This window comes from Equus quagga, chromosome 17 (assembly GCF_021613505.1).
Source record: "Equus quagga isolate Etosha38 chromosome 17, UCLA_HA_Equagga_1.0, whole genome shotgun sequence".
In the NCBI taxonomy this organism is placed as follows: domain Eukaryota; kingdom Metazoa; phylum Chordata; class Mammalia; order Perissodactyla; family Equidae; genus Equus; species Equus quagga.
In genome coordinates, this window is record NC_060283.1 from 10,432,448 (window position 1) to 10,457,139 (window position 24,692).

The 24,692-nt window shown below is 53.1% G+C and overlaps 3 protein-coding genes across 4 annotated transcripts; 2 read left to right on the top strand and 1 right to left on the bottom strand.

Annotated features, from left to right (window-relative positions):
- Positions 1-1,551: 1,551 nt before the first annotated feature.
- On the top strand, positions 1,552-15,192 carry FADS1 (fatty acid desaturase 1). 2 transcript variants are annotated; one of them, XM_046643082.1, is made up of 12 exons: positions 1,555-1,928; positions 4,005-4,115; positions 4,703-4,900; positions 5,559-5,660; positions 5,792-5,920; positions 8,789-8,849; positions 10,517-10,593; positions 11,494-11,591; positions 11,784-11,880; positions 12,153-12,232; positions 12,332-12,457; positions 12,792-15,192. In XM_046643082.1, exons 1-12 carry the CDS (start codon positions 1,737-1,739, stop codon positions 12,841-12,843), a joined length of 1,323 nt encoding a protein of 440 aa, XP_046499038.1. In that variant the 5' UTR covers positions 1,555-1,736; the 3' UTR covers positions 12,844-15,192. The 2 variants fall into 2 exon arrangements, with proteins under 2 accessions (XP_046499039.1, XP_046499038.1); XM_046643083.1 differs by lacking the exon at positions 5,559-5,660 and having other exon boundaries at positions 1,552-1,928.
- A 1,584-nt stretch (positions 15,193-16,776) lies between these two features.
- Positions 16,777-21,321, bottom strand: FEN1 (flap structure-specific endonuclease 1). The gene is made up of 2 exons (XM_046643862.1): positions 21,188-21,321; positions 16,777-18,685 (listed from the first exon to the last, which is right to left on the bottom strand). The coding sequence occupies exon 2, from the start codon at positions 18,662-18,664 to the stop codon at positions 17,522-17,524; it is 1,143 nt and encodes a 380-aa protein (XP_046499818.1). The 5' UTR covers positions 18,665-18,685; positions 21,188-21,321; the 3' UTR covers positions 16,777-17,521.
- Positions 21,322-21,571: 250 nt separating this feature from the next.
- TMEM258 (transmembrane protein 258) lies at positions 21,572-24,622 on the top strand. The gene is made up of 4 exons (XM_046644180.1): positions 21,572-21,649; positions 23,150-23,259; positions 23,780-23,916; positions 24,515-24,622. Exons 1-3 carry the CDS (start codon positions 21,647-21,649, stop codon positions 23,904-23,906), a joined length of 240 nt encoding a protein of 79 aa, XP_046500136.1. The 5' UTR covers positions 21,572-21,646; the 3' UTR covers positions 23,907-23,916; positions 24,515-24,622.
- Positions 24,623-24,692: the final 70 nt, after the last annotated feature.

Consider the following 24,692-nt stretch of genomic DNA (forward strand, 5'->3'; position numbering starts at 1 on the left):
GGATTTTTTTTTAAAGGAAAGTTGGCAGCTGCATGGACCATCATTTCCCAGCAAGGTGCAGTGGCCTGGCATCTTAACTAGAGGTCAGAACCCCTGAGTTTCCCCAAGGACACTTGGAGAGTCCCTTCCCCATTCTGAACCCGATTTTCTTCTCTATAAAATGAAGGATTTGGATTGAATGGATTAAGGTCCTTTGCTACCAGAAACCTAGCCGTATTTCTCCTAGTTTGCTCTGCATGCCCTCTCCTGACTCCTAGGGGCTCAGACTCCAGCTCAGGGCTTGGGATAAAGCTCTGCTTCCTCTCCCTTGGCTGCAGGGTCCTATCAATGTCCCCAAATACTAGTGTAATCAGAGGAGAAACAGCAGACCCCAGGCATAAGGAGCACAGGTGGGTTCAAATCTCCGCTCTGCCACAAACCCACTGTGACAAAATACTTCTGAGTGGCTCAGTTTCTCCATCTGTAACGGAGGTTAACAATAGTTCCTTCCTCATAGGGTTGTTATGAGAATTAAATGAGTTAACGTTTGCAAAACACTAAGAACAGTGCCCGGCACATAGTAAGTGCTTTATAAAGTTTTTGTGGAATAAATAAATGAAAACTCAGCACATAAACTCTGGGTCTCTTCATCCGGGAACAGCTTCTTGACTGGCGCCCCCAACCTTTGGGTGCTTTCCCATTCCTTCCTAAAACCCGGGGATCTGAGCCCCAAATCTCTCTACTTAAGGCCTGCTGCAGCTCCCAGTTGCCTCCAGGTTGGAGAAGAGACACCTCAGCTTGAGACGCAGGCTCTTCACCCAAGGCCTCCTAGAGGTCAGGAGACGCGGGCCACTGCCTTTTATTTAAGGATCCCAGTTGATTTAAAAAGAGAACATAAATGAAAACAAACAAACCAAAAAGGCAAAAAGGGCTACAAAAATTGTGGGGCATTTTTAATGTTACATTGAGCAAAGTAAAGCATGACGACTCCCCGCCCCCCAACTCAATAAACCGTAATGATGCTGTTCACAAGACAACCGCCAAGGGTTCTCAGCCTGTTACTTCAGGCAGCTCAACGGGTGGAGCGGCGCGCCCAGGGTGTGAGTTTATCAGGTGGATGCTGGATCCACCTGGAGGGCGAGCGTCCGGAGACTGGCGAGGATGTCCACAGCCTAAAGACCAGCCCCCTAGGGCAGCCTCCGCGCCAGGACGACATCGGCTGCCAGGACAGCCCCTCCCCCCTCCCCACCCCTACTCCTGCCAGCCTGGCAGGCCTCCCTCGCCGCCGGGCCCTCCATCCACCTACTCCCTCGGCTCGGCCGACGCCCCCCGTCCCTGGCCGAGCCAACTCCTACCCCAGAACCCTGTGGCCACCCGCGCACTCGCGGCAGCCGCCCCCCGAGCCAGGCCGGCGCACCCGGGAGCCTCCCCAGGAACCGTTATCCTCGCCTGGGAGGAAACGCCGCAGGTCGGGAAGCGGGATCGAGCGGCAACTCCTTCAAGGAGCCCGCGAGGGGGCGCCCCTCGGCGCCCGCCCCCAGCCGCGGGCTCCAGGCCAGGCTAGGAGGCAGGGTCTCGCTGCCCCCGCCGCGGGCTCGACCAATGGGAGAGCGCGCAGAGGGGCTCGGAGGGCCGCGCCGGGAGGGCTGAAAACCGCGCGCGCGGGCGGCGGGCTGCGGACGCGCGCTACACCCCGCGAGCCCCGAGCGCGCGCGCGACAGCCCTGCCCGGCCGGCGCTCAGAGTCGCCGGGCCCCGATGGCCCCCGAGACCCCGGCCCAGGGGCCGACCCCACGCTACTTCACTTGGGACGAGGTGGCGCAGCGCTCCGGCCGCGGGAAGGAGCAGTGGCTGGTCATCGACCGGAAGGTGTACAACATCAGCGAGTTCACGCGCCGGCACCCCGGAGGCTCCCGGGTCATCAGCCACTACGCCGGGCAGGATGCAACGGTGAGTGCTGCCAGAGTGGGACGGGGGACGAGGCCGCGCCGGGCGGCTAGAGCCAGAGGCTCAGTGCGCGAGACCGGAAGCTGGGCACCCACGGCCAAACACCAACTAATTCGGGGAAAAGCCGGTGGCGCCGGAGCATACCTGTTGCCCGGTGACTGGGTGTGCTGCCGGCACGGAGGGGCAGGAGAGAGGCTATGAAAATTGGAGCCTGGGGCATGGGATGGAGGCCTGCAACGTGCACACACAAACAAAGGGTTTCGCCGCCCGTGCATGCATTCCGTCTGTGGCCCTGAGTTCGCCGTCTCCAGCGTGGGCAGGCCCCAGAGCAGGGCTAGCGGAGAAGACAGCAAGGATGCAGGGCGCCTGGGATGGCGGTGCTGCCGAGGCCGAGGGAGAAGGGGTCGGTGGCAGGGAGAGGGAGTCTTGACCTGTCTCGGTGGCAGGGAGAGGGAGTCTTGACCTGTCTCGGTGGCTGGGAGGGGAGCGCAAGCCGCGCCTTTACTGAGTGTGCCGGGCTACACTCGAGAGCGGGAGCAGGAGAGGGAGCCACTCTCGGGGATAGGGCTGAGGCGGGAGCCACCTGTGCCCGCTGCCTTGGGAACCCCCGCACAGCGTGAAGACGGGAGGGTGGGAAAGCGGCCGCACGGGCCGGAGAGGGCTAGGGGCTGCTGGTGCAGAGGGGAATGTGAGCGCCATGCTAAAGGTGGGCGGCCTGCATCCGCAAACACTTAGGGAGGACCCGCGGAGCGGTCCTCGAATCCTGTGGGGAAGTCACTCAGCCGCAAGCCAGCGGGGTCCCCAGCTATTCGCCGCAGCAGACATTTGTTTGCACTCCTGGGCAGTAAGCCCAGTGCAGGGTCGCGTCCCTCGTCCCTCGGGCCTCACCGCGAGGTCAGCGCGCACCCCAGTCCCCGTCTTGCTGCTTCCCTTTCTAGACAACCTGTTCTCAGAGCTAAGGCACCCGGCGCCTCCCTGCTGGGTTGGAGAGTCAGGGATCACCCCTTGGGACCCAAAGGGTGGAGCCTTCGCTTCGCCGCGTCCCCTTCCCCTACATCCTTCTTTCATCCCGCGCCAGTGGTCTAACCCCTTCTGATGTCCCCATCCTCCGTCCTTGCCATCCCGGAGCGCGCCTCGGAGTTCCCGTTATGTCGCAAAGGGGCATAGACGCTTCCGGATGAGGGCCTGCCCCTCACTCTGACGTGGCCGGCCTGGGGCTGGAGGCCAAAGTCTACGCTGGTCACCCCAAGTGACCAGTGGGGCGTTTAGACTGCGGCCGCAGGCGAAGGCGTAGAGCGGCGCAAGCGCAGACGGAGCAGGCTCCGACGACGGGGCTTTCTGCAGTGTGATTTGGGGCGGGGGCCGGGGCTGCCGAGGCGGAGAGCGCGATTGGTCCGGATGTGTGGTGCCACCGGCCGCCGGCTCCGCCCTCGATCCCGCCTCGAGTGCCGGTTCCCAGCAAGGTCTGGGGCTGCCTGACCTACAGAGAGGACCCCACCTCGCATAGTCGGAATTAGCCTCCCTGGGGGCAGGGAGTGGTCAGAGCGCTAGGGAAAACAGGGATCCCCACCTCGATAGCCGCAGAGAGGGGGAAAAACGCAGAAGTTCCCCGCTTCGGACATAAGGAGTCTCCCTCATCGCACGTTATGGAGAACGCTGGCTCAGAGAGGGCCTTGTTAAAAGTCCCACGGAAAGAGAATTCTCATAGCCGCACCCATCCCTTCTGGTTGTTTCTCACCTATAACTAAACTCAAGCGCAAAAGCTGTACCTAGAGACGCCCAAAGGAAAGGCCAGCCCAGACAGGTCTTTCTGTGGTCCCCCCAACCCGTGCTTCCTATTCCTTAGTGTGGTGCCCTTGTTACTAGAACACGGAGGCTGGGTCACCCTGAGCTGTGGACACCTGGGAAAGGTCTGAGCACCCTCGAAGGGCAGTTGGCTGGAGACAGGTGGTGTCTCTTTGAACTTGGGGACAGCCTCCTTGCTGGATCAGGAGGATGGCCTTTGGTGTGAGCCCTCCAGGAGGCCAGGGGCGGGTGGGCTGGTTTCCTCACTGTTCTGCCTTCTCCCCATCCTTGCAGGATCCTTTTGTGGCATTCCACATCAACAAGAGCCTTGTGAGGAAGTATATGAACTCTCTCCTGATTGGAGAACTGTCTCCTGAGCAGCCCAGCTTTGAGCCCACTAAGAACGTGAGAGCCGGTTTGCTGTTTGGAGAGCCTGTGGTTGTTGAGGGGCACGGGGTAGAAGGCAGGCCTGGATAGGATCACAGGTGACCAGTCAGTAGTTCTTGGGAGTCTTGAGGTCCCTGTTTCTCCCGCACAGTCACTGGGTCACAGGCCCACGGGAGCAGGGCTTTGGAAGCTAAGGTTCTCACAAGGCTGCCACCACCACCACTGCCATCATCATCGTGAGACCTGTCCACTGAGCACATACTCTGTGCCAGGCATAACCTCCTGTAATCCTCACACATTTACAGATGGGAAAACCAAGGCTCAGAGAGGTTAAGCAGCATGGCCAAGGATCAGGCCATTAGTAAACGGCAGAGCAGGGACTTGAATCAGGTCTGTTAACTCCAAAGACCACCTGCTCTTAGGTGTGATGCCATTGCACCTCCTCCTGTCATCCTTCCTCAGTGTGGTGGTGTCTTTACCTAGGACGGTGGACTTCCCAGGGCTACCTGGGTGGGAGGTCTGAGCCTAACAGGGCCCTTGTCTCCAGCAGTGCTGGGTTCAGCCGGGAAGAGTAACAGCCCCACTCTCTCCACTCTGCTGTGCAGAAAGAGCTGACCGATGAGTTCCGGGAACTGCGGGCCACAGTGGAGCAGATGGGGCTCATGAAGCCCAACCACGTCTTCTTCCTGCTGTACCTACTGCACATCCTGCTGCTGGATGTGGCTGCCTGGCTCACTCTTTGGGTCTTTGGGACATCCTTCGTGCCCTTCCTCCTCTGTGCAGTGCTGCTCAGCACAGTTCAGGTGAGAGCCCTTAGCTTGTCAAGAGCACAGCCGTGCTCAGCATCCCTGGGGAAAGCGCTTTGTCCCCCTGAGGAAGGCCAGGAGCCCCGCTTTCTGACCGGGACAGAGCCGAGGACTTGGGGGAGAGTTAGTGCAGAGAGAGAACACACATTCCATTGTCTGTGGCTTTCACCTGCTCGTTAGCCACACGCGCATCTTCATTTCTCACTGCCTCTCCAGCTCTCCTCCAAGGGTTCCCTTCTTCCTGCGGAGTTTATCCTGTGAAACTCTGTTTAGGTTCTGTCACAGCCCAAATCTGCCTAGAGCCAAGATTCTGGTTTCTCGGCAAAGCAGGGCTTCCTCCCCACCACACCACTGCCCAACATGTTAATATGCTTGGGCCCTAATACTTGGCTGTCAGAATCCATTTGCCCAGCCGTCTGAGTTTGTCCCTCGCTGTCCTTTTCTGTAGTCTGGATGTTCAGTTCTGTAGACGTCATAAATCAGAGCTCCAGAGCTGGGGAACTGAAGAACAGGGACAGGAACTCTCATGTGAGTTAGTGGCAGAGCCAAAGTTAGGAGCCAGGCGTCCTGACTCCTCTCCTGATGTGCTCAGTTAGGGTGCTGCGGCCATCACGGGCCTAGGTGGGTGCTCTCAGCGCTCACTGTTCTCTCCCAGGCCCAGGCTGGCTGGCTGCAGCATGACTTTGGACACCTGTCCGTCTTCAGCACCTCTACGTGGAACCACCTGCTACATCATTTTGTGATGGGCCAACTGAAGGTCACTGGGATGGGGAGGGACTCTCTGAAACTCCAGTCAATGAAGGGCTGCCTGTGGGGAGGGGGAGCACTAGGCTTTCATACTTATGGTCATACTCATACTTTCATACTCATGTCCCCACTTTTCTGTAGGGGGCCCCTGCCAGTTGGTGGAACCACCTGCACTTCCAGCATCACGCCAAGCCCAACTGCTTCCGCAAAGACCCAGACATCAACATGCACCCCTTCTTCTTTGCCTTGGGGAAGATCCTCTCTGTGGAGGTGAGTGGAGACATCAGTGACAAAGTCTTGGAGAATGGAAACCAGCCAGCACAGAGGGCTTTGGGGAAAATACATTGCTGTCAGAGTAAGACATGGGGGGCTGGGCCGGCCGGCTGGCTGTTTGGAAGTTTTGGGAGGCAAGAGGCAATTGACAGGCCTCAAGTCAGCAAATAGTTATCACATAAAGGTACCACATGCTGCTAAGGATCCAAAGGATGATCAGGAGGTTACTGTGCCAAGCCCTGCTCCTCCTTAAAGGTGATAGATGGCCCTCCTCGGGGGCTGCTTTTTTGACACCCCTACCCCAGGCAGTCAATGCCCCTGCAGTCTGTATTCCTCTCTTACACTTTGATATCCTACTGTGTCACAGTCTTCCCCATCAAGGGCTGGACTGTCTTACTCTTCTTTGATGCCCAGTGCCTAGAACATTCATTCACTGAGCAATTCTTCCCACCCACCTGATCCCAGTCTGACTTCCCGGGTGGTCAGCATTGGGTTTGAGTTGTCATCTGAGATTGTGAGCCAAAATCGTAATGCAGCTGCGAAAGGAAGAAGGCCTGGGAGTGGAGATCTGGTCTGCCCTTGGTGAGCATAAGACAGTAGGAGACTGAATGGCCAGCAGAGTTCTCCGAAGAGCTAATTTAAAAGCCTTCATCCCAGGGCTCTAGGCTGCAGTCAGGGTTCTGCCAGGTTCCTCGCCCCTACCTTCTGCCAAGAATTAAACTGTCGTTGAACACGTTTCAGTTCCAGGCAGGCGTTCAGGGTAGCCTGGCTCTCCTGTCCCCTCTGGCCGTGAGAAGAACTCTGGAAAGGCTTTGGGAGCACTGGCTGTCCTGGCACCAGGAGCCCCTAGCTTGAGGCTCATGCCCTACCTGTGCATAACGCCCTATTTTCCCACCTCCTAGGCAGGGATTTTCTTGCTTTGCTACACGTCCACCACTGTCTTAGCAACATTGTGCAGATGATGAACCAGCCCTGGTCCTGCCTGGCTCCGGTGGCTGCTTCAAGGGCAATGTGGGTTATTTATTGGGCAAAGCATGGGGCTCTTGGTGGCACTTCTGTTGTCACTATAGAGGGTTAAAAAAGGTGGGAGTCTAAGTAGAAGAGCACCTTCTCACACCACTGCCTAGATTGCTTCTTGGTACTAGGGTTTTCAGGAAATCCCTGTCTGCAGACACTAAAAAATAGAGAATGATCTGGGACCAAAATAGCCTCTCTTTTTTTGCCTAGTTATGAGGCTGAGGGTAGGCTGCCTGTTAGTAAATGCCTGGCCTACAGGCTGCTTGGCGCTTGGTTCAGCCCTTCTGGGTACAGGTTAAATGGGCATTGATGCCCATGCTGACCCAGTGGCATCCACTTCAGTGCCTCCCAACTCTCCTGGAGAAAAACGAAATGCAGGTGACACTTCACCCTAAACACAACCTTTCTGGCCTCCGAGAGTCAAAACACAACAGGGCAGTTATTAGGATCATAATGGCATTTGATTGCCATTCAAGGAGACAGCAGTATACGGGGCTCCCCTTCATAACAGTTCCAAAATAGGAGGCCAGAGTTCTGCCCGCCCACCCTACCACACAAGACAGATGCTCCTCTTCCGGGTTTCGCTCTGAGTTAATGGTGCTTAGGATGGGGGGGAACTTCACCCCCACATCCCGCAAGCCTTTTAATACTGCCTCCAGAATGTATCCCGAGTCCATCAACTTTCTCCATCTCCACTGCTTACCATCCCCAGGCCTGGTCCATTTCAGGGCTGGATTACTGTTCCAGCCTCCTCACTGGTGTCTCTGCCACTAAACCTGCCCCGTATAGTTCATTCCTCCACCTCCAGCCAGAATGAGTCTTTGAAAGCACAAAGCAGATAATGCTGCACCCACTGAAAGCCCTCCAGTGGCTTCCCCTCCCCAGTGGAATAAAACCCAGACTCCTTACCGTGGCCTTAGCACGGCTTTCTAAGGTCAACATGATTTGGCCATCCCTAATTTTCTGGCCTTATCAACCATTCTCCCCTGTTGCTTACTATTCCCAGCCACTCTGGCCTTCTTTCTGTCACCTGAACATCCCAGGCCTTTGTACTGACTCTTCCCTCTGCTTTCAATGCTCTCCCCTGAATTTTTGCATTACTGGCTGCTTCTCATCTTTTGGGTCTCAGTTCAGCTGTCAGCACCTCAGAGAGGCCATATCTGACCACTCTAGTCAAAACACTGCCTCCCTCACTTTCTGTTATATTTTCCTTTTAATCTGTAATTACCTTGAGCTCTGTTTACAGATTTTCTGTTTACAAAATGAGCATCCTCTCCTCAGATTATAAGCTCCATGAGGGTAGGAAATTTCTATTGTTCACCTCTGTACTCTCAGAACCTAGAACAGTGCCTGGCACACAGTAGGTGCTCAATAAATGTTCAAATAAATGACCAAAAGAGTTTGATAGGAAGATCAGGGCTGGAGGTACAGGGAATATTGACCTGTGTAGGGGTAAAACTGTTGTCCATGGAGACTCTGAGGTCAAAAAAGTACCAGATGGGAGAAAGGAAGGGGAGAAGGTGGAGGGGCCGGGAAACCTTAGGATGAAGGTGTCTTTGGAGGAACATGAGGAGTCCTGAGGACCTGCAGACCTGTGCACGTGCCTCATGTGGGCCCAGGCATTGAGCGGCATGCCATGGTGTGGCGCACGTGGCAGATCACAGCCGGGGGCTTCATGCATCAGGTGCTAGAAGGAAGGCTGGGCCAGCTGGAGCCTTCCAATAGCACCCACAAGCTGACAGCCCCCGGAGTAGGCCTAACCTCCCAAGCAGGGAAAAGCCAAAGTCATGGGGAGCGGAACAGGTGGCTGGTCTGCGGGTGCTGATTCGTGTCTGCTTTTTTCCACAGCTTGGGAAACAGAAGAAGAAGTACATGCCATACAACCACCAGCACAAATACTTCTTCCTGAGTGAGTGTCTTCATCCACACAGGGGGATGCCTGGGCCAGGGTGCTGAGGGGGTGTGAGGATGAAGTGACTCCCCAAGCCATTAGGGTATTTTAAGTAAAGGCTGGAGAAAGGACCCCATCCGCAACCTACCATGTCAGCTGAGCCACGTCAACAGTTAGGCTAATTTTTAGTCTAAGGTCATCTGTGTTACAGGCAAACTAGTTCCTCTAGTCCCACCCTGGCTACCACAAGAGAACTGCGTGGTCAGGTGGGGCCATCCCAATTAAACCGTAAACCTCACCTTAACCCTTGTCTAACAGAGAGCTGTGCCAGTGTGACCCAGCAGGGCACAGTCCAACCCCCAGGGGGACAAAGGTGGACACAGCTATGGGAGGACTGGATCCAAAGAGGGAGTTGGGGAATGGTTGGAGCTGAGGAGAGGAGATTTCTGTGGTTGGCTTAAGCTCTCTGAAGACTGCTATATAGTCCTTGCTTTAAAAAACTGTAATGCCTAAAATTTGAGTTTAAAAACTCCTTTAAAAATTCAAATTTTTAAAGGAAAGGAGGGGTTGATTTCAATGATCCTATTTTAGTTCAAAAGAATTTATCCTAACTGCCTATTACCAACCATCCCTACTAGAGAAAGGGGGATGGGGCAGAGGGTGGAGCAGAAAAGTCTGGGAGAAAGAATGTTAGAATCCATGGCACATCAGGATAGAGGAGCCATGGGCGGGCACTGTAATGCAGGGGCTTATAAGCAGCATCAGGGAGGGCCCTGCAGAGAAGGGACACAGAAAAGGAAATGGGACAGCACAGAGGACGGGATCCACTTCTTCAATTCCCAGGGGGTTTTTTGTCTGTTTGTTTTTAAGACTGGCACCTGAGCTAACATCTGTTTTATTTTCTTCTTCTCCCCAAAGCCCCCCCGGTACATAGTTGTATATTCTAGTTGTGAGTGCCTCTGGTTATGCTATGTGGGACACCAACCCAGTATGGCCTGATGAGCGGTGCCATGTCGGCGCCCAGCGAAACCCTGTGCCGCCAAAGCGGAGTGCAGAACTTAACCGCTCGGCCAAGGGGCCAGCCCCATCAACTCCCAGTTTTAAGCGAAGTCCCTCCACCACTGCCCACAGCTCTAGGACTTCAGGTTGGGTGGCACAAACTCATGTCCTTGGTCCAAGAAAGTGAGCTTTCAGCCTGTGAAGGATCACAAGGTCATCCCCCCTACCCCAACACACGTTTTCCTGCTCCTGTCCCTTCACCTACATGGTGGAGCAGCCAAGAACATGGGGCAGATGGCTGCAAGGACAGGCATAGGGCCAGTAGTAAGGCCCCTGGCAGAAGCAGGGCAGTGGCCAGGGCAGCTCCGAGAGTATTAGCCAGGACCCTTTCAAGTCATGGGAGCAGAGCAGGTTCCATGTGTGGAGGCAGTTTCCCCAGTGGCCCTCTTCCACTGGAAAAGAAAGCCACTCCCACCCTGTACCCTGCCAGCATCCTCTTGGGAGATTGTGTCTTCTTCACACTTGCATTCATGCCCGCCTTCAGTGCCTGTGGGTTCCACTGGATTGTGGTGCCAAGGCAGCTGGAGGGGCAACGGGAGGAGACGGCAAGGGGCAGCCCCATGCCAGAGGCCCTTTGTGACCCTCATGCTGCTCACACCTCCTCCCTGTCTCCATTTCCTCCCTAGTTGGGCCCCCAGCCTTGCTGCCTCTCTATTTCCAGTGGTATATTTTCTATTTTGTTATCCAGCGGAAGAAGTGGGTGGTGAGTATGCACAGCCCAAGAGTCCCACATCCTTTGTCTCTAGGACCCTGAGGGAGGGGAAAGGGGTCTCCAGGGGAAATCCTACTGAGATTCACTCCAGGCCTAATTGAGAGGAAAGTAAGAGAAGTAGTACAGACCTTCCTTACCTCTAGGTGGGATGATTTGGACTTAGGCAGCCTGACTCCCAATGCCCTATTACATTCAGCCAGAATCTCCTGAGGTTCTTGTGCTGGGAACAAAGCCAGGGGCCGGGCTGGGGAATGGGGAAGATGAGTAAGAGATGGCACTTAGTCTTGGGAAACTTCTGATGGAGCAGGATGTGGTTGACACCGGAGAAGAGGTACAAGCAGAAGCTTCTGGGATTCCAAAAGGGGCCTGACGACATCTGGCTGGATGAGGCATCAGAAAAGCAGGCTGGCCTTGGAGGACAGGCAGAGGTGGGGTGGGGGCGGATGGACTCTGAGCAGAGAAGCTGGGAAGTGAGGGGCGAGTTTAGCCCCTGGACAGGGAGAGGACTCAAGTGTCAGGGGAGGAGCATGGTGCAGAAAGTGACTGGAGATTTGATCAGTGCACTGGCACAGACTGAGCCACGGTCCTAGAAGATTCACTTGGCAGCATGATGAAGGGATGAAGGATTTAGATGGGTTGGGAGGAGCTGGAGGCCTTGGTACCTGAGAAAGAAATAGACAAGGAGGGCTGGTAGGTGCCAGTGGGAATGGACAGGAGGAGCAGCGGCACTAGATACTGCAGGATTGGGCAACGGAGAGAAGCTGACAGTGACTGAGTGTGCCAGTGTGGGGACCGGGAGAATGGCTGCATCATGCAAAGAAACAGGTGAAGTGAGAGGAAGAGGCAGAGGTGCTCTGTGCCAGTCCTAATGCTCTCTGCCTCTCACGGCAGGACTTGGCCTGGATGGTCACCTTCTACGTTCGCATCGTCCTCACTTATGTGCCATTGTTGGGACTGAAAGGCTTCCTGGGCCTTTTCTTCATGGTCAGGTAGTATGTGATGGGGGAGTAGGGACTGGCAAAGAAAAGCAGACGTTTGGGAGTAACCAGTCCGGTCTGCGGGCTGTGCTGGGGCTTCAGGTGGCAGGGGTTTTCAGGTTTGGCTCGGGAAGGTGGCTCGGCTGGAGCAGCTGTCTGAAGGAGAGTAAGAACTTGTTTTTGTCTGTGCGCCGTGTCCACCAGGTTCCTGGAAAGCAACTGGTTTGTGTGGGTGACACAGATGAACCATATCCCCATGCACATTGATCATGACCAGAACAAGGACTGGTTCTCCACCCAGGTAAGGGACGGTCACTTGGAAGACCTGCGCATAACTAACGCAAAGGCTGGGTGGGCAGAGACGCAGGGTGTAGGGGGTGCCATGGTGTAACAACAAAGTCCCCAACAGCATTGCCTCATTAGCTTGAAGCTTCTCCCCTGCCATCATGTGGAGAAGGGAGTGCCCAGGGACAGTCCCACACCCCACCCCAGCCACATTTACCTGGAGAAGGCCGGCCTGGCCTTTCCATCTGGTACCCAGAACCATGCTCTCCCCTGTTCTTTTCCTTACAGCTCCAGGCAACATGCAATGTGCACAAGTCTGCCTTCAATGACTGGTTCAGTGGGCATCTCAACTTCCAGATCGAGCACCAGTAAGTGGGGAGACCTAGGCACCGGGTCCTGGGGAGGGTCGACGTGTGCAGGGGAACAAAGAAGTAGGAGCCACTGACCATGCCCTGTTCTCCCTCAAGTCTTTTCCCCACGATGCCTCGACACAATTACCACAAAGTGGCTCCCCTGGTGCAGTCCCTGTGCGCCAAGCATGGCATCCAGTACCAGTCCAAGCCCCTGCTCTCAGCCTTTGCCGACATCGTCTAGTGAGTACCTGAGCCTGGAGGATGGCTGCGGGGTGGGGCAGTGGGGTTGGTGGGGAAGTGTCGGGTGGGAGTCACAGGAAGGTTTCCCCGGCCATCTGAAATGGAGGTCACCGAGGCAAAGGCAGGGCGTGCTGTTGGTCCTGTGGCCAGCTCAGGCCTTGGCTCTCAGGGCCAAGGCTCAAGCCTTCTCAGAAGCGAAGGGGAGGAGAGCGTTCACGTGGAAGGCGGCCTCCATGCCTGTTAGTCTCACTACTGTACTTCTGGTGGGGAGTTTGGCTTCTCACTTGGCTCTGCCCTGTCTCCCTCACTGCCTGCTCCCATTTTGCCCCAACAGCTCACTGAAGGAGTCCGGGCAGCTCTGGCTAGATGCCTATCTTCAGCAATAACAGCAGGCCCCCATCTGGAAGAGGAGCGTCTGGAGCCAAAGCAGAGGGGAGCTTGAGGGACAATGCCACTACAATTCTAATATCCAGAGGGGGTGGGTTTGAGGAGATAAAGGCTCTGACTCAAACCCCTCCCCTTTCTTCTCCAGGCACAGATCTAAGTCTCAGAGGGGTGGGGGAACAGGCAGGCCCCCTGGAAGGAGGGAGGTAGCTGTTGGGACAGGGATGTGAGAGTTTTGTTGTTTCCTTTTTCTAGTTTGGCAGATGCAATAGGTTGGTGAGCAAAGAGGAAGTCAGGAGAGTATTAGAAGAATAGGCAGGACCCACTGAGCCCAGAAATCAGGAGGAAGTTTAGCAGCAAAATTCCACCCAGGGAAGGAGTAAACTCATGTCACCGGTCCACTTCTCAGTGCCTTCTCCACCCGTGTTTGCAAATCTCAGAGGTTCACAGGCCGGAGCGGAGACAGGGCAGCTGAGCCTTTTGAGTAAGATTTAGAAAGGAAGCATGAGTGCTTAGAGTTCTGAGGCCTTGCACAAGCCAGTGCCTGGGAGCTCAGCTCACTCTACGACTAGATGTCACCTGTGGCTGCCTCAGGCTCCCGGAGAAGCAATTTTTCCACTTTTAGAAGCAGGCAAGGCAATGGCTAGGACTGTGGTTATTGGAGACATCTGGGCCTAAAGGATGCCAGCACTACTGATTTTGGCCCCATGTTCCATCCAGGGTACTGAGGGAGCCTTAGGTCTTAGGTCTTGCCAAAACAGCTACCAGAGAGTTGCTGGCCATTAAAAATCCCTTCAGCTTTTGATTCATCTCTTCTAACCACCCCCCAAGGAAGAGAACATTCCCAGAATGGGGAGTCCACTTCTTGCTCCATAAACAAGAGCAGATGGGGCAATTTAGTCTTCTCCCCAAAAACAAATGGGGCTTTCAGTGGTTCCCCTTCGCTTCCCTACCTGTAATCCAAGTTTAATAAAATAGCAGTCAGTGAACACATGGGACCAAGTTGGGAGATAGTGAATTACCAGGCATGAGGAAAACACACGTTTCAGCCAGAATGTAAGGGATGTAAGAAATTTTCTATAACCTAAATTATGTTATAGCATTACTTTTGAGCAGGAACAGTGGGTTAAATATAATCAAGTCATAGTTCTAAACCAGAAATAGGAAGATAAAAACACAGAAGTTTGTGATCATTGTTGTTGTTGTTAGGCATCTTTCTCTGTTGGGGACCAGGTAGGAATTTAGGATAATCAATCTAATACTGAAAGAGGATTTTTTAATTTCTTGGTTTTTGAAAGAGACAGTTTAACCCATCTCTAGAGAGCAAACATAGGAATGTGCCCCAGGAGTCTCGCCTTGACTCCCAGGGCTTGTCATTGGCAGTCACCCCCTCTTCCCTCCCCACTCCCACTCTCACCTTTCGGTTCAGGTGAGGGGATTATCCACCTGTTCAACAGCATCTATTAAGCATATTGATAATTTTGGACACTGGGTGGAGAGAACCTCAAACTAAAGGGAAAAGCAGAGCCCCAGAAGAGTTCACATTTAGTTTTAGGAGAGTGGCCATCAGGGAGATGAACGTCGTACGGCATGCTGGGATGGGGTTAGGGCACCACCTATGGAAAGGCTGTCGTGATTACGTAGAAATTTGTCAAAACAAAGACAAAAGGATTAAAAAGGAAAAAAAAAGAGAAGGGGGAGAACAGGTTGCAGAAGAGTTTGGATCTTTTCCATTTGGGCAGAACCTGGTTAAAAACAGCGTAGGCAGAAAAATGAGAATTGAAGAGTTCTACTTTCATTGGCTCCCTCACTCCAGAATAGGTGCTGATCCTTCCCCAGCCCTGCTCCCTGCTACCTAAGGTTTGGGTGTGGCGTCACCAGCCTGGCAAGCCGGCCAGCTGTGGGCCCAGGCTACACGATCTGAGCAAACCCAGTGAAGTTTATTGAGCCAAAGTTCAGGTCCTCAAAGCACCTCAACCACTGCGGCCTTCTCTCCTTAGCCTACACCAATGTGGTCTCACATGGCCACAAAAGGACACACCAGTGACAAAGAGCTCAGACTGTTCCAGTGGTAACACGAGTGATCTCAAATCCAAACAATGACGGATAAGAAAACAGGCTGAGAGAGGACAAGTCACCTCTGGTCACAGATGTGACAGAACTAACATTTCAACTCACTTTTTTAGGACTCCAACGTCTATGTTTATCTTTGTTACTTTCATCCTCCTACCACTTTGCGGAGGCATTCTCTTTAATTAGGCCGGATATCAGTATTCCTTTTGTGTGTGCCAATTTTGTTACCACTTCCCCATGACATAATGCTGAGAAATAAAATTTGATGTTGACCCAAATGAAGGCTATTAATGCACTTGTGATCGACAACGCTCTTCTACACGTGTCGACAGGACTCCCTGTGCCTTGGCTATAAGCTACTACCTCTGTGGCTCTGACTTCTTTCTGAACACAGACTCCCCTTTGCATAAGCCCCTTGGGCAGAGGAAGGAACAACAGGACCCTCCAGAAAACACCAAGGCACAGGTGGTCCACGGCAAGGAAAAGCAAAGGCAACCCCTTCCCACGATCTCCATAAGTTCAGATGCTACAGTGCCTAGATTCACAAGCCAGGTTTTACCTGCATCGCTTCCTATCACGAGGCAATGCCCTCACCCTCTGTAACTCATTTCTCATCTCAGTGGGTGGTCCCCATAAGTCTCCTTTTTGCCTAAATCTTTCTCTGCAGGCACAGTGCCTCAGAGCTGGACTGCAAAGCAATGCCTTTTAACGTCCATCCTACTAGAACAGTCTCTGAGCAAGAAGATTAGAACACGCTAAACAGAAATTTGCAGAACTGGTTTTCCCTGCAGTAGGCAGTGGTTAATAAACTTCTAGAAAAGACCAAGCAACTCAACTTCAAAAAACCAGAGGAAAACAAACCACTCTCCATGGTTGACAACCAGAGGGTGCAATCCCGTAACTAGAGCTACTGCACCAAAGCGATAACCCCTGAGTAGAAGTCTTACTGCCTCTGGGGCCCCTTACTGCAGGCTTAGAAGAAAAAAGAGCGGAAATAAATCGGCTTGATTCAATATGGGGAAATCGGTTTCACTCGTCATCAACTGCTAGAGAGAGCAGTGAACAAAACTCAGATGCAAGGGATAGAACTTTCTGTCTACACCACTGAGTCCCCTAGTCATGAGGGCGTTGTGGGGAGACTATATCCCATTCCTGCCTCAACTAGAGGAGCTCTTATATCCTGAGATTCCACGCAAGATTTCACTTGAAAACTAGGTTGCTCCATTAAAAATTTTGAAAACCACTGGTCTTTAGTCTTCTACCTGCTTAATGTCAAAATGTTGCCAACTTAAATTTCAGGCCACTCACACTTAAGTGTCCTTGTTCATAATCTCAAATGGCAGTAAGTGATAGAAATGCTAAAAAGTTAAGAAACTCAAACAGGACAGCTCCCCACGAAGTTTTATGAAGACTACAAAATTTTCCAAGTACAACAACATTCCATCTCCATGAGAAACAGTAACGTGAATTTGATGGCACAAAAGGAACAAGGAAGTGGTTTTTGAATGGTAAAATTCACGATTTACAAACTGGTAAAGTAAATGCTTGGATGCTAGGAGTAGTTGATCTAAATTGTAAGGCTGTCTCGGAGAAGTGCCTTTATCTTACACGGTAGGCGGAAGACCAGAAATCCATTCAATTTATTCAAACTCCTTTCCCAGCAAGAAAAACTAGGCACCCCCTCCAAACGGCTGAAATACCGCCAAAGCTGCTCCCGCCATTCTATAGGGCACGGCGCCATCTTGTGGCCACTCTCAAACCACCTGTTAATAGGGCGCAATTCCAGCATGTTATTACATTCTACCTGCAGCCTAGGGCACTCAAGATGTTTTCAAATGTTCTCAATGAACATGACATTCTGGTGACTTTTGTAATTTTATTGACTCTTTCTCCTCATACCTTTAAAACAAAAACAGCACATGAAAACAGCATCTTATTCCAAAGTCTCAACTCAGTTGATTGCCTCAGAGAGGCCATGAGAACTTTGCCACCTTCCGCCTCTGAATACAAATGTAAAGACTCAAGTTACATAGCAAGTTCAAGTGTCTGCCCACCCCAGGACACATACCCAGTCATCAAACCCTTGTTGCCAACTTCAGGGACTCTAGCAGAGGCCTGTCTCATTTCTTAGTGGCTCTTCCCATCGGTTACGACTGGGTCTTCCTGATGGCTGTCCTTCAGGGTGAGCCAAGGCCAAACCAGAGACCAGCGCAGTCTGGTTCCACCATCACCTCCCACCAGCCACCAGGTGGCCAGCCAGGATATCCTGTACAGTCATTTATCTTTACCATTCATCCCCATCTCCCCTCTTCAAAACTTGTTGCTGTCACTTTCAAGTGACAATGGATTCAGTGTCCATTAAACTGCCTGAGAGGTGGTTTGAGCCTGACATACTTTCCTGAGCAAAAAAGAAAAAAAACCAAGTACCTCGGTGGCTTTCCTGCCATAAGATCAAGTAAAAAAGGGAAAAGCACTACTGAGGAGGGTAGTGCTGGAGAAGCGATGCAGTCCCCTCCCTGCCCCCGTGGCGGTTTCTTTAGCGCTAGCTCTTGAGGGTACAGCAAGGCGAATATTCTGGGGTCAAGGAGGCTTAACGAGGGGAAACATTTATTTGCCCCTTTTGAACTTCCCCGCTGCCCCAGTCTTTGCCTTCTTCTTAGCAGATCCCTTGGGTTCTGGCTCCTTGCGCTTAGCTGAGGAGAGCGAGCCGGTGACCTTGAAGAAATCATCCAGGCGGCCCTGGGTGCTGCCCTGGCGGCTCTTGCTCAGCCGCTTGACCCCACTGCGGATTCGCTCCTCAGAGAACTGCTTTTCGCCACACATGAACTTGACGAGCTCTTCTTCTTTTGGCTCACTCCATTTCAGCTCCACAGTCTCCGGGTCCAGCACCTCAGGCTCCAGGAAGAGCTGCTGGGCCTCCTTGTGGAGCCAATTTTCCGGCACAGGGTACTTGTTGGGGTCGAGCCGACGCACGATCTCCTCGATGCTCTTGTGCTTCTGGATGAGGTCCACGGCCCGCTTGGGCCCAATGCCCCGGATGCTCTCACAGTAGTCGCTGCCCAGCAGGATGCACAGATCCACAAACTGCTCCTGGTTCAGGCCCAGCTCCTGCAGGATCCGGCTGAGGTGGAACTCCTGGATGGGCAGCTTCTTGGCCTCGCTGGCAGTCAGATGCCGCATTAGGACAGGGCTGCCAAAGGTCAGGCAATCCATGTCCTCCGTGGCGGCAGCGTAGACCTTGCCAGCCTTCACCAGGGCAGCACAGCTGGCCTCGGCCTCGCTGGGCGCATCGAGGTAGGGGATGCCCATGAGGCTCAGTAGATGCTTGCACTCATCGTTGTGTTGCTTGGTGACCTTCACCAGCCGCTTTGTAAACTTTTCCACCTCCTCCTCGGCCCCAGCAGCCTGAGCCTGTTGCAGCTGCTTCTCTGCCTCAGCCCGCCGCTCGCCGCGTTTGGCCAGCTCACCTGACTTGAGCTGGGGTGGCTTGCCGTCAAAGACGTACACGGGCTTGATGCCATTCTCCATCATGCGGATGGTGCGGTAGAACATGCCCATCAGGTGGCTGGTGGTCTCACCCTCCTCGTTCTGCAGCACATCCCCACCCTGGCGAACAGCAATCAGGAACTGATAAATGCTCATGGAGGCATCGATGGCCACCTTGCGGCCAAAGTAGCTCTTGATGTCATTCTCCCGGATGGCACCAGGGGCCACATCAGCAATCAGTTTGGCCAGGCCTTGAATTCCCATAGCAACACAGAGGAGGGGCAGCTAAAAAAGAAAGGCCAGTAAGATAAGGAGGAACTTAAAGGATGCAGAAGGACCAGGGGTTATAACTAGCGCTATCTCACCAACTTCATGCCTTCAGCTAAACAAATTCAGCACAACAGAAAGAACACCACGTCAGCACTGCAGAAGACGAAAAGATGAACAAGACAAAGTTCTCATTCTCAAGAAATGTACACTTAGTAAGGGAGTCCACTCAATTAATACTAAGGCTTCCTGAGCATCAGGAACTGAACTGGTGCTAAGGGAAATAAGACACTGCTGATGTCCTTGAGGGGCTTAAAGTTTTGTGGCTAAGGCAGCAATAGGGCTAGCCTGCAATCAGAGCTACAACAGATGTCTGCATCAAGGACCAGGCAAGTCCAGAGAAGAGTGCCTGGCCCAGCTTAAGGAGTCCAGGGATCATAATAGTACAACTGGGCCCTGAAGGACAGGCAAATACTGGCGAAACAAAGGAGGTGAGATGTGATAGATAGGAGAGCAACTATGATACACGGCTGAATGTGTAAAGAGGTCAAATAAACACACCAGCATCTATCTTCTTGCCAATTCATGAGCAACACCTTCCTTCCTCTTTTGCACCTTTACACCAGTCATTGAACAGCCCCAGCTCATTCCTCCCGCTCACCTCCTCTTAGCAGCTGTGATGGTTAGTTCTGTGTGTCAACTGGGCTAGGCTACAGTACCCAATTATTTCATCAAACGCTAAACCAAGTGTTGCTGTGAAGGTATTTTGTAAATGTGGTTAACATTTATAATCAGTCGATTTTAAGTAAAAGAGATTATCCTCCATGATATGGGTGGGCCTCACGCAGACACTTGAAAGGTCTTGAGAACAAACATGGAGGTTTCCTGAAGAAGAAATTCTGCCTCGAGACTACAGCATCAACTCCTGAGTTTCCAGCCTGCGGGCCTGCCCTTCAATTTTCAAACTTGCCAGCCTCTACAATCAGCTGAGCCAATTCCTTAGGATAAATCTCTTTACATATATATATATATATATCCATATCCTATATCCTCTTTGTTCTGTTTCTCTCGAGGACCCTGACGGATTGGGCAGGCTTGAAGGAGGACTGGCAAAAATAACACACCTGCATGGGAGTAATGTGGCTTTCTCAGAGACTGCTCTAATCTCCCTTCAGAAGCCCGTCAGCACTTAAGAGCTTCCACCACTTCCATGATCATGATGTTGCCAGCAGTTTTAAGACTCTCGTTTTGTATTTTATCTCTACCACTGAGTCTGAACCATGAATTCCCCGGCTCCTACTCCACCCCAGGCCCTGATCTAGCCATGCTGTAGTCACTCAGCCCAGGATGGCACTTCTGTGGTTCAGGCCCCTTACCAAATATCGCCTAGGGCAGTGTTTCCCAAACTTCAGGCAGGCCCAAATCACCTTCCTAATTTTTGCAACTTCCAACTAAAACTTGTACTTTCATTCCCTTAACATTTTCTTTAAATGGACACCATTTTTTAAGAACTCTGGTGAAAAGGAGAACTCATCTTAAGCAATCATATCTGTGTCATACCTGGGTTATACCTAAATATATAGCTATTAAAAAGGATTTTTGGGGTGCCACTTAAAGTCATCATGTACCCACTGGTGGAACGTGTCCAACACTAACAAATATTATACTAGGCCTTATGATGGTTCTGCCTCTTCCTTCACAGGGTTCTTTCTAAAGTATAAGCGATCCTGTTACATTCCTCTTTCTAATTAAGTCCAAACACCAGCATGGCATCAAGATCACCCAGTCTCTAGCTCCCAACCTACCCTCAGTCTGGGAACCCAAGAGAAAGGCTGGGATAAGACCCTTTCGCTCAGCTGTGCCCTCCTCCCGCCATCCTGTAGCCCCTTCTAGAAGGTCCATCGTATTTTAGTTCCCTTGTGAATGGCAGTGGCCTTGCATTTAGGCGCCACCATTCTCCATCGGTGTAACATCACTTAGTGTGGGACATTACTAAGGTAGTGAAGTTTGGTTTTCCCGTGTAGGAAATAAGATGATAAGCACGGTTGTCTTGCAGAATGACTGCCAGGCTTAACTGAGATAACAGACGAGAAACTCTGAACATACACGAAGGGCTCTGCAAACGTTCCCCCCGCAGAAGCCTCTCGATCCTGTCTCATGCCTCGAGCCGCCTGCTTTGCTAGCACGTGTCCAGAGCGGACAATGCCTTGTCAGCCCGTTATCCTCCCGCAGCATCCCAGAGAGATGGGCAGCAAAGGGGTCAAGATTAAAAAACATTTCTCAACCAGGGTCTTAAGTCAAAACACACAACGACCCCGTAAAGGGGTCGCTATAAAGGGGAAGCTATTATCCTCTCTCTACACACGAAGAAAGAGGCTCGAGGTTTCGCGACCGTCCCGCGGCGGGAAAGTGGCAGCCCGGCGCCCTCGCCTCGGCTCCGCGCGCTGCACACGGCCCTCCACGGCCCCCGACGCAGAGCCGACCCCGCCGCCCTCGGAGGCGCTTCCCGTGGGGTCTCACCTGGCCTCTGGAGCGCGAGGCCTCGGCAGCGAGCGCTTGGTCCGGTGTCCCCCACAACAAGCCTCAGCCAGCACCTCTCTCAGCGCGACCGCGGGTACCCTCTCGCTCAGCCGCCTTCCAAAGCCCGCGCTCCCGTCACGTGACCCGCCGCGGTGCACAGCCTCCTGGGAAGTGTAGTTCAGGCCCCGATCTCCTCAGCCAGCTTCTCTCACGGCCGACAGTCTCGCCAGGGTGAACGGACTCTTTCAGCGACCCTGCTCTACCCTTCTCCACCACTTGTCCCTACTCCATATCAGGCCCCCGCAGGTCCCCAGCTCCCTCTATACCCGAAACCACAGGACTACAAGTCCCACAATGCCAAGGGCGCGGCCGCACTTCCTCTTCCGGCCGAACAGGGCGCCTGCTCCCGCCGACGTGTTCTTCCGGTGGCAGAGCGGCGGATACCCTGAGCCCGGCAAAATGGTGAGAGGGCTGAGGGGAGTTCCCGACAGGGCTGTGGGGACCCGTCGGTGCCCGTCCCACGCCCCGTCTCTCTCGCAGAGACCTCAGACGCCCGAGCTCTCGAGAGCGGGAGGCTCCTGTATCCTCCGGCTTGGGCTGAGGGGCGGGGAGGGGAAGCATCCTGCCGTGGCCTCTTTAGGCTGAGGTTTTGATCTCGCGATTTTTAAGGGTGAGGGACTTGAGGTGCATTTTTAAGACTTTCGAGCTTTTGTCTCTGTTACCTGTGTTCAAGCTCTCTCTACCTGGCAAGTTCTTCCCCTTGCCGAACTCGTATTCATCCTACAAGGCCCTGGGCAAATGTCACCTTCTTGGTGAAGCACTTCCAAGTCTCTGGGGCACTTGGCCGCTCCCTCCTGGGAGCTCCCGCAGCCTCGGTACAGACCTCTCGCCACGTGTCACGGACCTCTTTGTTATCTGCCACGCCTCCTAGTGACCACCGTCTGACGTGCAGCCAGCCCTGGGATGATGTCTATTCATCTTTGTATTCCCAGTGCCAAACACAGGGCCTGCCATCGGAGGCTCCATAAATGGCAGCGATTGTCTGTCGTTTTCAGGGGGGGCATAAATGTGTACGGAACTGAATTGCAGTGTCTCTTAGAACAATAGTATCAGTTTACTTCTCCCGAGTTGTTATGTTCTGGGTTTTAGAAGCGTTGGCCGGTGGGTGGACAATGGAAGTTAACATTTGTACCGAACTTGACGTTTGCAGCCCTCTTTCACTGGCATGATCTCATAATCTTCCCATAACTTTGGGAAGGAAACAAACACCTATTGATGAGCTGCTTACTCTATGGCAGGCCCTGAGCTAGGTCCTTTGACGTTTGTCATCTTCCTTAAATCATACGTCAACCCTGGGAGACAGATATCATTGTAACTCCTTACTGAGGCTCATGTTATTCACTAGAGCCAGAATTTTGACTGATGTCTTCCGCGTGGAGATCCTGAGATTCCATAATCGTGTAGCGGGAAGACTATAGAATTAGCAGTTGAGATCTGGGTACTGGTCCTGGCTGCATGAATTACAACAGGGATTCTTAGCTTGGGGTCTACAGATATGGGTCCATAAAGCTCTTAAAATTATAGGCCGACTTTTTTTTAATATGTGGCTTTTCCCAGGCAGAGTTCATGCGTTTCATCACGTTTTTTTCATAGCGGTGGGGGGCCTCAGGTGATGTTATGGACCACTGATGCATAGCTAATCAGTCACCTTCTGTGTTTCAGCCTCTGATTCTCAGCTCCCCTTCTTAGCAAAAGACAAAGGGCCCCCTTTGTGTAAGATGTAATTGTTGTCCTTCCCACACTGAATCACCTGATGTTGGTTCTGAAGGATTTCCGTATTTCCCAGGCTGAAACAGGCCTTTAGCAGGCACAAGCAGCCCGAGGCTCCTTGATGACCCCGTGGTCCCCCCAGGTTGAAGTCGTGGGATTCTTCGATGGCTCTGATCTCATGTCCTCCCCTAGGAGCTTGAGGCCATGAGCAGATACACCAGCCCAGTGAACCCGGCTGTCTTCCCCCATCTGACTGTGGTGCTGTTGGCCATTGGCATGTTCTTCACCGCCTGGTTCTTTGTGTATCCTTTTGCTGAGCAGCCCGTGGGCCAGAATTAGTGACGTGGAAAACCGAGGGAGAAACCACGCGGGGCACATGCACCCTGTCAGTTTTGTTCTGGCATGAGGATGGGGGAGGGATGGAAGTCAAGGGAAGGCTCTGGATGTCCCAGGTCAGGTAGTGCCCATATCTTCCAAGTTCAGGTGAGCTCAGTTTGCTCTTCCGACTTCCAGGATAGTAAACAGAGGGCCTGGCTGCACTGGAGGTTGGGGATAGGGGACCTGAAGTTGAAAACTGGTATAAGGAGGGGTGCACTGAGGTGTCAGGAGATCTGAGGGCTAGTCCCAGCTCTGCCACTCATTAGCTGTGTGACCTGGGGCAAGTGACGTAACCTCTCTGGGTCTTATTTTCTTCATGGGTGGTGGAGGGGTGGTACGGAGCACCAGAGGCCCTTAGCCCAGACCTTTCTCCCAGAGGTGCACTGGCCAGGCTCCCTGCCCTGCGCAGTCCATCCCTTTTCTTCTCCTTAATCGCCCTGCCAGTTATGAGGTCACCTCCACCAAGTACACTCGGGATATCTACAAAGAGCTCCTCATCTCTCTGGTGGCCTCGCTCTTCATGGGTTTTGGAGTCCTCTTCTTGCTACTCTGGGTCGGCATCTACGTGTGAGCCCCCAAGGGTAAGAGCTCTGACAGGGTGGGACACTGGAGAAGCCACCAGGTCCTCAGGCCTGCACGACCCTTTGGGCAGTGGAGACAGACTCAGCAGAGTGGATGGGGACGCCAGGCACATGTGCCTCTTTCCCTGTCCTTAATGGGGATTTGAACTGAGCGTGACCTACCTTGTCCATTCAGGGGTCTCCACACTGCCCAGGGCCTCAGGTGGGCTTTGGGGTGTCCTGCGTAGGGCTTTGGGCACAGGCTTCCCGTGGTTACACAGCTGCAATCTTGCAAGTCACACCATTGTCTTAGAGAGACTCCTGGGGAGTGGGCTAGAAGGGGGTCAGGGTCTGGGACTTAGAACTTCAGCAAGGAGTACCATCTCGGTTAGCCTCGGTGTTTTCAGTCATTGAAATAAATCTTGACTAAGTGATTTTTAAAAAACCAAAAACCCTTGCTGCAGATAATCCACCAGACAAGTCACTGAGAATCGGCCCCGGTGGCCCAGCATCAAAGGAGTGTGCCTGCCAGCCCTTGCCCCCGGAGCATAGGGGTTCAGTGAGAAAAGTGGGTCAAATGAGGGTCCTTGGTCTCATTTTTGATACCCCTCTCTTTCAGGTTCCAACCAGGCGGCTTCACTGAATCCCTGCTTTTGTAAATTAATTTTTTACCATTGCTAGAAGTGTCCCACCTGCTGCTCACAATAAAGGCAGATGTGTGACAGTCCCTCTGGTGCCCATTCTGCGGCGTGGGGGTGGTGCTGGTGCTGGGTGCCAGTCCCACCCCTTCCCATTTC

Excerpts from the sequence above, each read along its gene's own strand:
- FEN1 (XM_046643862.1), bottom strand. The coding sequence starts at position 18,664 with ATGGGAATTCAAGGCCTGGCCAAACTGATTGCTGATGTGGCCCCTGGT.
- TMEM258 (XM_046644180.1), top strand. Across the intron at positions 23,260-23,779 it reads TTCACCGCCTGGTTCTTTGT|TTATGAGGTCACCTCCACCA; the intron begins GTATCCTTTTGC and ends TCGCCCTGCCAG.
- FADS1 (XM_046643082.1), top strand. The coding sequence starts at position 1,737 with ATGGCCCCCGAGACCCCGGCCCAGGGGCCGACCCCACGCTACTTCACT. Across the intron at positions 4,901-5,558 it reads TGCTGCTCAGCACAGTTCAG|GCCCAGGCTGGCTGGCTGCA; the intron begins GTGAGAGCCCTT and ends GTTCTCTCCCAG. Across the intron at positions 8,850-10,516 it reads GCACAAATACTTCTTCCTGA|TTGGGCCCCCAGCCTTGCTG; the intron begins GTGAGTGTCTTC and ends TTTCCTCCCTAG.